The sequence below is a fragment of the Argopecten irradians genome, chromosome 4 (genome assembly GCF_041381155.1).
Source record: "Argopecten irradians isolate NY chromosome 4, Ai_NY, whole genome shotgun sequence".
Taxonomy (NCBI): domain Eukaryota; kingdom Metazoa; phylum Mollusca; class Bivalvia; order Pectinida; family Pectinidae; genus Argopecten; species Argopecten irradians.
The window spans coordinates 33978139-33994454 of record NC_091137.1 but is presented as its reverse complement, the minus strand read 5'-3'; the positions used below and the strand labels follow the sequence as shown (position 1 = coordinate 33994454).

At 33.7% G+C, this 16316-nt stretch overlaps 1 protein-coding gene across 2 annotated transcripts; it reads left to right on the top strand.

Annotated features, from left to right (window-relative positions):
- The first annotated feature begins 776 nt into the window (after positions 1–776).
- LOC138321403 (protein SET-like) lies at positions 777–16316 on the top strand. 2 transcript variants are annotated; one of them, XM_069265069.1, is made up of 8 exons: positions 777–888; positions 5507–5688; positions 6346–6468; positions 6693–6806; positions 7082–7249; positions 9035–9062; positions 9477–9535; positions 15230–16316. In XM_069265069.1, the coding sequence occupies exons 1-8, from the start codon at positions 786–788 to the stop codon at positions 15290–15292; spliced, it is 840 nt and encodes a 279-aa protein (XP_069121170.1). In that variant the 5' UTR covers positions 777–785; the 3' UTR covers positions 15293–16316. The 2 variants fall into 2 exon arrangements, with proteins under 2 accessions (XP_069121170.1, XP_069121171.1); XM_069265070.1 differs by lacking the exon at positions 777–888 and adding an exon at positions 3978–4092.

Here is a 16316-nt window from a genome sequence, read left to right as displayed (position 1 = left end):
GGAGAGCGAAACATCTCCCTGTCGATGATGTTTCATCATGCCAAGAATATCACAGCAAAATATAGCATCAACAGGACTGCCAATAGATGACACATGCCACTCTTTACGGCGAGAATTGGATGCCAGAGTGAAAGTTCCAAACCCCCGAAATAGCCTCGGCCATGAGGTCATTTTTAACAAATTGTATTGGGGGGGGGGGGGGGCTGATGGAACTAGTTACAGATACATGTATATCCTTTTAGGCACTTCAATTTTCAGTACATGTTGATTGGACTGTGTCGATCATTAGTGACCTGGAGGTTCACATTTTATAACTCAATCGGTAGTGCTTGAAGAGGTCGCGGGTTCGATAGCCTACTCGGTCTGGCCGCTACATTTACTCATTACACAACGACCATGATACATTCAATTTTTTTCTTCACTAAATTTCGTAATCAAATTATTTAATTATTATACAAGTTAAATAATTATTTAAGTCTTAATCTGAGCATGTAGCCACATATTCTTATTAGCAATATTTCATCAATCGAAAGTATCCAACAGATGTTATATTAATTTTGCTACACTAGTATCCAAAATACACAACGCATGCAAAAAGATACTCAAGTACGAACTTTAAAAGAACATCTAGGCACCAGTAGAGGTAAGAAGGTCAGATTTAAGTATGAAAGTCTGACAAATAATTAACAAAGAAAAAAAAAATATTTTGGTCTGTATTTTCAGCTGTCTAGTTAATTTAGTGTAGCGATACCTTAAACTATACCTCGAGTCGTTCCCCTTGCAAAATGTCTAATCGGATGTTGCGAAGCGCACCATTTCGATATTTGCAGAACATGTTGTTTCCGTTTAGAATGGATAGAATACTTAAACGTGCGATGGAACTGTTTTGTAAGTAATTACAGTGATCAGCGGTTTCTAATGGAACTTCAGATCATATATTTGTGAGTTCTAGGATTCCATCCTAAAGAGAGTTGTCATTATGATTATTCACTTTTTAAAATTCTTATTGCTTTTCTAGTGTTCTACAGTCAAACAAGATCTTACCATTCTCTGGCCTTTAAATGAGAAATAGCTTTTCACAAAATGTCATATCCCTCGCCTCATATTTAATCAATTATTAGATTTAAGTCTTCCTAATGACGAATCTGACCTTCGCAAATAATAGAACAGAGTTTGCTATACACATATATTGCAAACATACAAGAGGAACCGTGACTGGGATAAACCACAGGAGTTTGACGTTCTGTCAATAATATATAGTATACATATATAAAAAATACCCCTATATACTATATAGGGTATTTTTATATATGTATTCTATATATTATTGACAGAACGTCAAACTCCTGTGGATAAACTTACTATGTTAGGCCTATAGGTCCTAACCATGGATTCACATTTACAACTACACTTATAAACGTGTTTTCTTAGCTTGAATATTTTTCATGATATGGATTATGGATCCATACACAAAGATCAGAGTGTATGTTGGGAGATGATAACTAATTTTCAGACCAATAAATTAATGCTCGTTATAACTTAAGCATGATTGAGCAATCCATATCTCCATAAACGATTTTTTCAGGCCAATGAAAATGCTCGTTGTAACTTCAGCAAGATTGAAATATTCATATCTCCATAATGTTATATAATCTGTGTATATATTTTTTGTGTGAACTTGTTCACAAAAAAAATCTTTTCAAATTATTCCTTACATATCAAATGTCCAGTCTTCAAAATTTCAAATTCACTCTATTGACTTGATCTTATTTCTATGACGTTATAACAACCAATCAGAGGCGACAATACAAACGGCAGAGTCATTTTTCCATCGTGGACTGATAAAGGATTTTTAAAGCCAATTGGATACAAATACTCGTTGCAAGTAAAATTGAATTATATGATTATGAATTGTTACTAATTATTAGTTAGGACGAATAATCATACCCTGCCTCCACTCCGTAATCTTCCGTCCGTCGTTCAGAGCTACGTCATCGCAGCTAATTGTTAGTAGGCTATATAAAATGTAGGTATTAGAGCGAATAATTTACGGTCTTGCCTTCAACACTCCCGGCAGGAACGACGTAATTTACAGATTATAGTAAGAGTTATCAGCTCATAATTTGATATTCCAGGGGTTATTATCACTGACGTTACTATCAATCTGAACTATATCATAGTAAAACTGAAGGGCACCGGAAGACACCTACACATGTACATTTGATCCTATAATATACACCAAAAGAATTGCATAACGGTACACTGTGGTTGACTATGTACATTTTATTAATGTATGTGTGTTGCTCTGAAGTTGGACATCGCTCACTCTGTAATCTGCAAAGGAAGTCTCAATAGGCATGTGAGTGGTCAGTTTTTGTTTGTTTTTGGTTTTTTTCCTGAACTGCCTTCATCTTCGGGATCATGAAACAGTCTTAGGTCCAAAACTGTATGAAGTTTATATTTAGCCAATCAAAAATGACGCTACAAAAAGTTACGTCATTAATGATGACTCTAAGTCTAAACTTAAGCCTAAAATTATGTCGTGATTCTGGAGCCAGGTGTGGATATAACGTCACGGTTATAGTAACCCCCATCCTCGATACTCCAGGGGTTCCGATCACTTACGATCTCTACACCCCTGGACTATCTCATAGTAAAACTGGAGGCAACAGAATAGAACAGGTAATTTAGTCAGACGATGTACATCAAAAGAGCCGTATAACGGTACACTGTGGTTGACTGTATGGCTTTGATGTTAGGCGTCGCTCTCTCTGTAGTCTTCAAAGGAAATCTTTGCTGCCTGTGATTGGTCAAATGTTTTTTGCTGAGCTGCCTTCAATTTCACTATGATATGTCCAGGGGTGTAGAGATCGTAAGTGAACGGAACCCCTGGAGTATCGAGGATGAGTAACCCCTGGAGTACATTACGTCGAGGATAAGTATGGTGTCGTTTTACAGAGAGCAACGTACACTGATAAACTATGAAAAATAGCGTATTTTCGTATACGTTACAGTTATAGGGTGTTTTAAATATGAAAAGAGAGTCTTCACGTGTAGGGGGTCTACCCGTTGAAATCGAAATCTGACTAGCGTTACGTTACGAAAGATCTAGAGAGGCGCCTAAAGTTTTCCCCAGGTGTATGCACATGTAGACTTTAGAGCGAAGAAACTCCTGTACCAGACTATGTTTATTGTCAATAATCAAATTTCATGTCTAGACAATGTCTTATATATTAGCGTTACGTCATTCTAATTTAAATTTTGACGACAACACTTCATTTCATTTCCTAGAAATCAGCGTAACAATCGTTCCCAACTTGGGAAACTAGCTACATGACGTCAAATAGCCTAGCGTAGTATATATATTGCATTTCATTTTAACATTAACTTTATTTTCTGCAGCTTTTTAGTTAGTACTGAAATTTCACTTATTTATTTCATTATGTTGTTTTTGTGTGTCTTTACTGACATGGCCAAAGCAATGATAATATATATATATATATATATATACATGTATTAGTTTATTAGACCTTACAGTCGGGGAAAAAAATGCATGTACAAAGGGAGGTAACTCGAGAAGTTACTCGTCTTTGAATAACATTGTGATAACTTTTAAACAAAGCTAAACAGGTAAATTCTTATAATATTTTTCCATTGACGCATACCATGGTGATTTTATGAATAAACTGTATATCACCAGTTGGTATGCCGAAATAAAATGTTCGCTTCGTATTATAATGAAAATAGCGACACACCATAAACTTTAGGCAAATGTAGTCGATAGCAAAAATGTATATATTTTGTTATTTGTCCTCACTTTTATGCACATTATGGACTTAAAGTACTGTTTGGTTTTATTATAAAAAGATTTAATAAGTTGAAAGTTCTCTATGATAAATTAGTTTTTTGGATGACTAACATATTTGTTATTTTACAAAATGTCACTTATAAATACTTTCGCCTTCGCGCGCAGGGCTATTTCAATTTCCATTGCGCATGCTCAGCCTCTGTGTTCCTGAAATATGGCGACTCCAGCGAAAGTCAGTAAGCCTGACGCTAAAAACAATCATGAAAACGCCGACGAACAAGCAGGTGATAGTTTTGTTTCAAAATGCACTGATCTTTATTTATTCAGAAATGCCATGGAACATAATTCAGTTTCATGTGTGGTCAATTTCACCACTTTCCAACGGTTCGACATGCTGAAAGGACCGCCATGTGCAAACCAAATCTTTTGTTTGGTAGTGTATTTGTGTTCCCTTTATGGTGCTAGCGGCTCAGTTATATTATTTGCCTTTCGTATCATTTGCATATGGTACAACAATGTCATGTGTTTTGTATTTATATCTTTGGCATCTTGGAGAAAAATACCAGAATTGAATTTCAATGTGTGTAAATCAACCGGTGCGGTTCTAAAATTGATGCCGAATAATGACGTCACAACTACACGTGCAACCGACTTCCGGTTAAAATAACCTCTCGTTTTGTCTTCTTGGTACCATATATATAGCTAAACAAACATAACTTACCGTTTTGAAGGCAATGTCAATTTATTAACCAGATTTAACCACTTTTAATAATCTTTATCATATATGAAAAAAATGGGACCATGTTAAAATCTCTACAATCTTTGTTATTCACAACATGATCTCATGATCAGTAGAGGTCTTTATAAATTTAACATGTTATTAACATTATTGTTTTGATAGTGTAATACATTTGTACGTTAATTTAAGAATATGAATGATATATTCAAAGTAGTCGACATAGCCAGGGAAGGGGGTGTGGGGTGGGGTGGGCTACTCAGCCATGCCTCAAAAGTATTGCTGTAACCTCTTGAGGACAAGTTCTTTTCTTGATTGGGGAAGGGAAGTAAATATGTTACCCTGGTGAATACAAGCCGCAAAATACCGCTTGGCTAATTTAGCGAGAATTTCTCTTTAGCTCAATCAGTTGAGCGTCCGACTAGTAACCCAGAGGATCTGAGTTCAAATTCTGGCAGAGTTGGTGATTAATTTATTATAAAAAACATGTGCTGGAATATAAATTTTGTGTTGTTGCAATGCAGTGCGTTTTGAGGCCCCATTTCCAATAAAAATGATCTTATTTTTTTATTGGTACCATGCAGTTAATATTCCCATTTGATACTTTGGATATTCATATACAATTAATTTCTTTTGAGAAGTAATGGGATTACAGTATGCTACTCCTTATTTGACTCTCAATTTCATATGAATTTCATTGTTAATGACTTAAATTTTCTGATTAAAAAAGCTCTGGGCTCAATTTTCAAACTAGAGAATAAGAGTCTGCAATTACCAATGTGACATGATTAATTCCTATACCTACTGATAATGTTAAAAATAAAATGAAAAATTTCAGCAAATCATCAAAGGATTGTTGATGAAAATACCTGCATGACTATTCAAAATCTCAAATCAATGAAACACAATAATTATTGTGTGCTACGTTGTCATATAAAAAATGTTTGTTTTTCTTTTAATAGACAAAGAACAGCAGGAGGCGATTGAGCAAATAGATGAAGTCCAGAATGAAATTGACCGTTTAAATGAACAAGCCAGTGAAGAGATACTTAAAGTTGAACAAAAATACAACAAATTAAGGCAGCCATACTTTCAGAAGAGGTCTGACTTGATTGCAAAAATTCCTAATTTTTGGGTCACTGTTGTATCCTTTTGCAGTCTGTGACGTTAATTATTGTTGCTGCTAGTCAAAATTTTTACTATGACTATTTAATCACTAGTCCAAATTAAATCAACAGCATTTTTGCTTCAGCACTTCAGTCATGATAAGTTTCAATTTTGGCCCAAATTACAGTCTGGATGCATTCCTGAATGCAAATTCTCACAAAATGATGCACCTGGATAGAAATTATTGCATGCAAAATGCACTCAAAATGTGTCAACAAATGCCAGTTGACCATGGCCACTGCTCTTGCAAATGCGTGTTTACCGGTTTTAACTTGAAGGGATCAGGGAAACTACTAGTCTGGGCTAGCCTTAAAATTTTATGTCAATGGCATTGGACTAGTGCTTATATTAAGTCGCTTACTGATTTAGTGTTCTGTGTGTTTTCATCAATTTGAAAGTCTGTGTAGATTTAGATAATATAACTCCTCAAAGTTATCTTCTTGAAAGAAAAGAAAGGTTTATTATTGGCACAAAAAGTGTTTTAATAGATAAAAAGTATTTATTAAAGACCCTTCCAAGGGAATTCCGGCTTTTTTCCCCTTATTTAATAATTACCCATCAATATTTTCTTTTCGTAACCTGAATAACATTGGATGTATGAATTTGAGCAATTCCTTCCTTAACCACATCCAAGTTTGTTAATCACCCACAAGTATCTGCATTGTTAAATGAAGAAGATGAAGAGGCACTCCAATTCTTGTCCAAGGTTGAAGTTCAGGAGTTTGAGGACATAAAGTCTGGATATAAAATCAACTTTGTAAGTAAAAGTTTTAAAACATAGATAATCATATTTTGTTATGTATCATTGTGATATATGAATTTGCTTTTAAAAAATTAAAACAAAAATTATAGCCTGCATAAAAATATAGGTTGAAAAGTGAAAATGCAAAGTATTAATTTTAAAAACAGCTTCAAATTTTGATATAAATGTACACAACAGAGCTACTTCAAATAAAACATTCTTTTATCTTGTATTTGCAGTTCTTTGATGGTAACCAGTACTTTGAGAATGACGTCATATCAAAAGAATTTCATCTAAATGACACAGGCGAGCCCTCATCGAAATCAACACCCATCAGATGGAAAGCAGGCAAAGTAGGACATTATTTGTTTTATACTTTACAACCCAACTAGTGCCCAGATAACTTCAAAAATAGAGAAAATTACTTTCATTAAAAAAATCACTAAAACAGGTCCATAAATCTTAAAGAAAAATTTAGGATTTATAGAAAGTAGGGACTTTGTAGAAACATTTAAAATGAAGAAATATTGTCGAAGCATCTGAAAAGACATCAGCGGTTTCATTCCAAATGAGAAAATAAAAATTTATCTTAAGAAAACTGAAGAACTTTTGATTTTGAATACTTCAGGATCTAACAAAGAAGTCCAGCACCCCCAGTAAGGGAGGGCGTAAGAGGAATATGGAGGAGCAGGAATCCTTCTTCTGCTGGTTCACAGATCATGGAGATGCAGGTGCTGACGAGCTTGGCGAGGTGTTGAAAGACGATATCTGGCCCAACCCCCTCCAGTACTACTTGGTATGATCAATACAAATAAAATTCTTCAGAAGCAATTTTTCATATAAAAATCTATCTAATTCATTCCATTTCTTTGTACTTAACTTGCATTTGTAAGGTTTGAATTGGCATCAACATGACACACTAAGCTAGTGTTTCCCACAGCCCGATCGCAATTAGCATGGCGCTGCGCCATGCCCCTATAACCAAACGTTTACTAAACACTACCTTAATACCAGGCAGTGTCATGGCTTGATAATTGAGTAAACAAAAGTGGTGTGACCACTTCCTGACCCAATGACCAACACCCCAGTGGTCCTAATTAGCAGCCTTGGGCTAATTCCACCTTGGCTTTTGATGTCACTTTCACATCTGTGTATTATGTAACCTGAAGTCAATCAGCTGGCCTTTCATTAAGTTTTATGACTAAAGCACTAATACAAAAAAAAAAAATACTGCTTACAATTATAAATGATTTACTCACATTTTTAATGTTTAATAGGCCTATCTATATCTGATGTATGTCACAAGCTTTGCAATCGTAATGGCTGCCATTTTGGGTATATTGTAATCGTCAATCCGGATGGCTACACAATATTTCAGGATTTTACTAATATTCACGTTTTTTAAAAATGTAAACGGTATTATTATTTTTTTAGAATTTTGGTGTGAATTTATTTGTAGACAAAATAAATAATAATAAAATTATTAATAGCAAATTAATTAAAACAAATAAAATTAAAAAGAAATCTATAGCTACTTGTTTCTCTCAGATTAAATTACATTTTGAATACTACTGTAACAATTATCTGTATTATCTTAAGTTAGTGCTTGTAAATTTAAGAATATTATTGTAGATAATTATCCATTTTTGTGAAACATGTTTATTTATTTTAATACAGTATTTTTGATATTTCAATGTTAAAAGACATATTAAAATAAAGGTAATAGGATTGAAATAAAGGCATTTTTCCTATACTTTTAGCTAATATAAAAGAAATTTAGATCATTCTTGTGAATCAATAATAGTCATGATAATATGATCGGCAGATTCCAATTTCCCAAATCATTTTTAAGTCTGTTAATTTGTCATATTTCCATGTTGTCTGTGTTTACCATAAAAAAATTATAAAAAAAATTATACTGCAAAAGATGTCATTTCAACTTCTGTAGGAGGCAAGATTATTTTTAAATAGTAAATACTTGAACATCAACTTCTTCTTTTGTTTAAAGTAGAGTTTAAAGCATTTAAATGATATTATGTTGAACCAGAATTAAATAAACAACAAGACAGTTTTAAAGATTTTCCCTTGGATTGGAAGTTGTCCATTTAACCTTTTTGCCCATCTGATGGTTATTTATCGCCGTGAAGGTGCCCTTTTCAAAATCTAGCACCATGTCCTTTTTTCCCCTGTGGGAAACACTATGAGCTCATATGCTGATCATTTTAAATGAAGAATTTTGGCAATTTTGACGGAAATATCAGAAAACAGTTTTCATTATCGAGTCCACTTTTATTTTGAGTTGAATTTGTTTGTGTTATTCTTACTGCAATGAAGTAGAAAAAACATTTTTGGAAATTATGTTGATTTCATTCAAGGGATACCATGTAAAAATACTCAAGATCCAGTTTTTCATTTTTCCCGAATTTTTAAACATAAATTCATAGAAACTGACCGCGAGAGAATAAACCATTACTGAATTGAATATATAATAATTCGATTAACAACCTTAATAATTAAATTTCAACAATATTTTTCTTTTAGTAGAACATCCTTAATAATTTAATTTCCAATATTTTTGTAGGCATCAGAAATGGAGGAGGAGGGTGGAGGTAAGTTGAAATCAGCAAGTCAAGTTTTACTCCATTGTTAAATGAGCAGTATTAAAAAGTTAAATTATGGAAGGTCATGTTTGATTTGCTTCAATGTAGGGTTGAGGCAATGAAAGATGTTTTGCTCCTTGTATAGCGATGCCACATGCCACATTTGAACCTTCAATTTGGGAATATTTTTGGATATGTCAGCTCTTACAACTTTTAAGGTCAGTTTAAGACCTTATTGGGAAAGTTCAACTAAGTGAAGATGATGATCGAACTTGCCCTCTCTTAGAAGTTTATGATAGAGGTTTGTTTCCTAGTTATGTACTCAACTAATTCTGATTCACACTTGATATTTAAAACGTTTTTACATTATCTAGATGTATATTGCAAATATCAATTTTGAACATGTTTATTATTTATTTGTAGATGAATTGGATGATGAAGATCTTATGGAGGGTGAGGAAGATTTTGACGGCGAGGAAGAGGTTTGTATTTTAGGGACACTTTATCTACATACCTCAGGACTTCCAGAATTTTGTTAAGGATTATCTCTGAGAAATTTATTTTAACAGAATAAAACCCTTAAAACTGAAGTAATAAGATATTAAACAAAAGCTTAATAAGTGAATTGCATAATGTAAGTTTACAAATATTGATTGTGAATGAGTGACAATGATGAAAGCTTTATTCCCATCATTCGCGGTTTCCACAGATGGGCAGCACTGCTCTATGATGTTCAAACTACCTTCCTTGGATGTCTGAGTCACTCTGCAAATTTTGAAGTCAATACAGTTTTATATTTGAAAATAATTTATTATTCCTTCAAAACAAAACATAAGTTATCCTGATATTTCACAAAGTGATCTGGCAGTGAAAAATCGTGCAATCAAAACTTAATATCATATCTTAAGTGATACTCTCTATAAATATAGTAGATTTGAGTATCTTTGGGTCATTGCCTTTTGATGAAGTTGTAAAAAAAGCTTTTGGACCACCAGAATCATTGCTATGTGATAAACTTAACATTATGGCAATAACATTTCTTTCTGTTACTTGTACTGGGTGTATATAGGTTAAAGTGAACAGTCTGGCAAGGATGGCTAAAGTCGGTTAAAATGGTGCGAATGTATCCAGTATAATTTCTTATGAAATAGAAAAATAAAATCTCTCGCCAAAATCTGTCTGCGTACGAAGAAATTAATTTAAAGTATAGGAACCCTAAAATATCCTCCTGGCTGACTATGTCCGTGCTTACATTTCCACGCAGCCTCGCTTTCAATGCTTTCAACTTTCCTTTACTTTAATGGTCAGAACTGGGAAACGTAAGCAGAACTTGGCCGTCGTATGAATATGTGAGAACTTTTGGAAGGCCAATGTATGCATTTAGACTGGTTTTCTTTGCCCGACTATTCACTTTAACATCTTTAGTATGAAACTACACTACTTGCAAGGGAGACAAATCTTGTAAATGTTGAAATACAAGTGATGTGAAATAACACTATTAAAAACACAACTTTCTTAGTTAATGTATCTCGTTCGTAACAAGTATATAACATGATTTTCACAGTCAAAAATTATTAAGAAAAAACTTAATTTATTTTTTGAATATTGAACAAAGACAGAAAAATTTGAAATAGGTTGACTCCACTATGAAAGGAAATGATGAAACTTACCATAATCCATTCACTGAGGAGACGTTCACTGTATCCATGGTAACACAGCACCGTGTGGAGGTCCGGAGTTATCTGCTACTGTTGAGGTTTTCTCATTGGTTAGTAGGTAACCCCATGACCTCTTGTCCTGGGTTCAGTGTTGCTCCCATGATAAGATTTTGGCTCTGATCTTTGCTGTGTGAAAAAAACGTCTTGACTTAGCATTATTTATATTATAGCAAACAAATTTTATGAGTGTTAAAGACATCTAAACAAAAAATGAGAAACATGATTTTAACATAAGTATATTGTAAGATGTTGTAGACAAACATGATTTTAACATAAGTATATTGTAAGATGTTGTATTCTTGCACATTTAAATGATATAATTATCATTATATAGTAATATTTTTGCTAAACTTACATATTGAATATAAAATGAAATTGGTATTTATTTTTATTTTAGTAATAATTGGGGTATTAATTAGCTATCCTGAGCGCTGTTCTTGATACAAGATTAGTGTCAATGTGATCGTGGCATCTTATACTATAGTATAAATATTTTATTTGATTGTACATGTAGAAATGATGAAACTTACCATAATCCATTCACTGAGGAGATGTTCACTGTATCCATGGTAACACAGCACCGTGTGGAGGTCTGGAGTTATCTGCTACTGTTGAGGTTTTCTCATTGGTTAGTAGATGACCCCATGACCTCTTGTCCTGGGTTCACTGTTGCTCCCATGATAAGATTTTGGCTCTGATCTTTATGTATTAATATTTAGTATGTAGAAAGTTTCAGTGTTATGATTTTCTTTTAAATTTCGTATGAAGGTTTCAGTGTTATGATTTTCTTTTAAATTTGGTATGAAGATATATAGCTGAAAACTTTGGCTTTTGTTATGTCAAAACTTGGGGGAAAATGCAATAAATATATATTTTAGCTGATTATGTGTGTATAATTATGCTATTAGAATTTTGGAAAACCCAAAATTGATTCTGATAAGAATAATATTTTAACTATTTCGTACATGAAGAGAAATTTTCTACATTATATAAGATCTGTATGGATGTGACCATCCTGTCAATTATAAAATAATTGTACATGTAGAACTGATGAAACTTACCATAATCCATTCACTGAGGAGATGTTCACTGTATCCATGGTAACACAGCACCGTGTGGAGGTCCAGAGTTATTTGCTACTGTTGAGGTTTTCTCATTGGTTCGTAGATGACCCCAAGACCTCTTGTCTTGGGTTCAGTGTTGCTCCCATGATAAGATTTTGGCTCTGATCTCATTGTATTATTAGTTTGTAGGTTTCAGTACTAGTGTTTAAAGTTTGTTAAATGAATGAATATAGAAATCTAAATCAGAAAACTTAAAGCTGTTTACTTTCATTAATAATGTAAAATTTTGAAACGGAAAATTATATAAATAAGATATGATAGTATTTACAACTGAATTTGGATGGTAAGTTAGGTTTTAACTTCATATATATCATCTTGTGAGATGTTTGGTAGTAGTCCAAAATTAAACTTAAAGAAACCAAATTGTTCTATGTCATATAGGAATATAAATTTTGAAAATAATTATCCTGACTATTACAAATGATATAAGAATTCAGATCAGTATTGATGTAATCATTTGTCATTGAAATTGATAGTATGTACATACAGTAGAAGTGATGAAACTAACCATAATCCATTCACTGAGGAGATGTTCACTGTATCCATGGTAACACAGCACCGTGTGGAGGTCCGGAGTTATCTGCTACTGTTGAGGTTTTCTCATTGGTTCGTAGATGACCCCATGACCTCTTGTCTTGGGTTCAGTGTTGCGCCCATGATAAGATTTTGGCTCTGATCTCATTGTATTAATAGTTTGTAGGTTTCAGTACTAGTGTTTAAAGTTTGTTAAATCTTGTATGAATATATAAATCTGAAATCTTAAAGATGCTCCACCGCCAACAGAGCGTAAATGATATTCATCATTTGAACAATAATTAGTGTTTAATCGTGTATTTATATGTCTAATTAACACAAAAAAATTATATAGAATAATTTATTTTGCCTTTGGTGCATGCGCAATCAGTACTTCATTCAATATAGGAGATAGTGCCACAAATTTTTTTCGGGATGCAATTAATTATTTTGCATATATATTTTTAACTTGAAGTAAAATTAGAAGCTCAAACTTTTCAATGGTGGTAATGGTGTAAAGTAAGTAACTTTTGTAACTGAAGAAAAACACCAAATCGTCTGCTCCTGTTTTTGATAGTGAAAAAATACCATTTGTCAGCAGTGGAGCATCTTTAAGCTGTTTACTTTCATAAATAATGTAAAACTGAGAAGGAAAAAAAATACATTAATAAGATATGATAGTATTTGCAACTGATTTTGGATGGTAATTTAGGTTTTAACTTCATATATATCATCTTGTGAGATGTTTGGTAGTAGTCCAAAATTGAACTTAAAGAAACCAAGTTGTTCTTTAACAATGTCAAGCAGGAATAGAAGTTTTGAAAATATTTATCCTGACTATTACACATGATACGGGAATTCAGATCAGTATGGATGTAATCATTTGTCATTGAAATTGATAGTATGAACATACAGTAGAAGTGATGAAACTTACCATAATCCATTCACTGAGGAGATGTTCACTGTATCCATGGTAACACAGCACCGTGTGGAGGTCCGGAGTTATCTGCTACTGTTGAGGTTTTCTCATTGGTTAATAGATGACCCCATGACCTCTTGTCCTGGATTCAGCGTTGCTCCCATGATAAGATTTTGGCTCTGATCTCCGAACTGGTGCTATCTTATTATAATTTAGGGGCCTGTAGCTGTTGAGTTTTAAACCTCACTCTGAAGTTTATAACCTGGTCCGTAATTCTTGTGTCTTTTGGCAACAGTGTATTGTCTATGTAAATGTATAATGGAGTCTGGTCAGCATTATAAGTAATAAGTAGTTCAGTATAAATTCTGTAGTCACCTCCTCCCCACAAACAGCTGCTATTTTGAAATGAATATTATAAGGTACATGTATCTGTTTTATGGTCATGGAATCAAGAGGGGAATACAGTGTTACAGCGAATAAAATTGAAGTGTGAATGATCAAACATATAAACATATGTACCGCCTGTTGAGTGAGCAGAATACCTGTGTATAACATTTGACCCGCCAACATCGACTAACAAGCATTCTGATTGGTTGGGGGCGGAGCTACACTTATACTTGGCAGTCGAATCTACACAGACCACGTGTATTGACATTATAACTAATGTTACACACGTGGTATTTGTTTACATTAAAGTAGAATGATGTTCAATCAAATAAAACAACAAATTCTTTTCATATTGGGTTTATTTCTTACTTATTATCAATGCAGCATTTTATTATTGCATTCTCCTGATATCCATTATGTTATCAGTTTGATCACGGCCAGTCAATTTCCACATTACACGTATCCACACTTGCTGAAATACTGCGAGGTCTGACAGTTCGGAATGTCCGCAAGGGCATTAATGATGGCCATTTTCAATGAACTCGGATGTGAATGACGTATTTGCCTGTAGTCGACATCGCATGGCCTGATACACACATATCGGTGACGTTACACTAGCTTGATATCCAACATGGCTCGTAACCTTGCACCTCTGTGGTGGTGAAATCCACAGTTATCAAGTATTACAACACCGCCTCAGACAAATACAGGGTTTCCAAAATCATGCTCTGTTACCAGCTGTTGCGACAACTGACACCTCATCAAAAAAGTGCATTTGTTCAGGGCGATAGTTCATTAAAGTTCCAGAAATTGTGTTTCAATATCTCCGTAATTAGGTCGTAATGTTGGAATTCAGGACAAAACTTTGTACGACATGCCGAGATTTTTACGAATTACCAAATTAATTGACATCATACAGGGCATGTTGTCGTTGTTACACATGCCATTTTCGAGCAGTTAATCGCGTATTTCACAGCAGTTAATACTTGTTCATTTATATTTTTGTAATTCAATAAATTTTATGACTTCAGTCAGTTTCAGCATTGTCGAGGTGGTCAGATCTGCTCGCCATTTTTGCAGCTACACTATCACATGAATGCTTACTTCACACACACACACACGTGTGATTTATGCATTTTTTTTTTGTCAGGGACTGTGTCAGCCTGTTTACCCATCAGCCAATCAAATCAGCATAGGATTGTTTTAGCCAGTGATTTAGTGAAATGATGTGTTGTACACATGTAGGATTGTTTGATCGTTCACACTTGAAGTTTATTCCTGTAACCATCCTACTTTGATATTAAATTAAAGCAAAGGCATTGAATTTATTTCTTAATATATTCTGTATTCAGATTACTTATGTAATATTTCTGCCAAATATTTGTGTACCAAAATATTTGAGATCATTACTTATTTTGAAGTAATACGATAGGTTTTCTTCTTGTTATTTTGAGTTAATTGTTTGCAAGATCTGCTAGTAATGGTAATTAAATGTTGTTATGTTCTATATTGTAGGAGGGAGATGAGGATGATGTTGGTGAAGATGATGCAGAAGATGACGCAGAAGATGAGGGTTGATCTTTGTCTTAACATTTATATTGTTTCATTGTCGTTCATTTTATCATCACATTTTTCATCAGTCATGTTTCATTTGGAGTTGTCTGTCAGTTGTCGTCTTTGCATGTCGGCCGCCTGGTCGCTACAGAAGTGGACCATCTCATGAAAGGATAATCAAGACATTGTGACATTTGTATGGACAAAAAACTAAACCACCAATAGTTCTCAGCTGTTTCTTGGAATTGTGTTCTGGACGGAAGACAAGTATATTGTTGTCTTTGGAAGTGATTCATAGAACTTGCCTGCAAATGAAAACATTTTTAATTCTTCAGTCGAGAACGAATGGATTCATAAATGTGCTAGAATATGATGACTTCTTTAGTAATGATGTTGTTTGGGACAGGGGGATGCATTTTTCTTTTGTTAATGTTTGTTTAAATGTTTAGTAGGCCTTTCCATCCTCTCTGTTCAGATCAGCCAGGAGTCGTAAAGAAGGCTGTACGAAATGGGCTTCACACTGTCTATGCAGAACATCCCAGATATGCTGACTTTGAATCACTCTCTCAAGATTGCACTGTATTGTTCAATATGAGGCTTGGTTTAATATCCACCAAATTGAAGGATTGTGTTAAGACAGTCCAAGTATGTTTTCTAGAATTCAATGGCTTTAAACTGAAGGCAGTGTTAGTCAAATCATTGTTATGAAATTAATATATCTTCTTTTAATGGGAAGGTATGAAGTTTTTTTCTGAAGATCAAAAGAAAAAAAGAATAATGGAATTTAATATCCAAATAAAAATGATTGTTTAGATAACGTGACATTGTCATTTTTGTGTGCCATGCAAGATTTCACCAAACCGAAACATTTCATTCATTTTGTTATTGTGTATCAAATCATCTGAATATTTTTGATTTTTTTTTAAAGATTAATCTTTATATAGGGGTACCAATCTATTTGGTTGTCACCGGTAGTTGAACTCAATTGGTAGTCCCCTTTAGATACATGTGAGGCTCACTTACCAGAATAAATCTGCATGTATTTTTA

Excerpts from the sequence above, each read along its gene's own strand:
- LOC138321403 (XM_069265069.1), top strand. The coding sequence starts at position 786 with ATGTCTAATCGGATGTTGCGAAGCGCACCATTTCGATATTTGCAGAAC. Across the intron at positions 6,469-6,692 it reads CTGGATATAAAATCAACTTT|TTCTTTGATGGTAACCAGTA; the intron begins GTAAGTAAAAGT and ends TTGTATTTGCAG. Across the intron at positions 9,536-15,229 it reads ATTTTGACGGCGAGGAAGAG|GAGGGAGATGAGGATGATGT; the intron begins GTTTGTATTTTA and ends TCTATATTGTAG.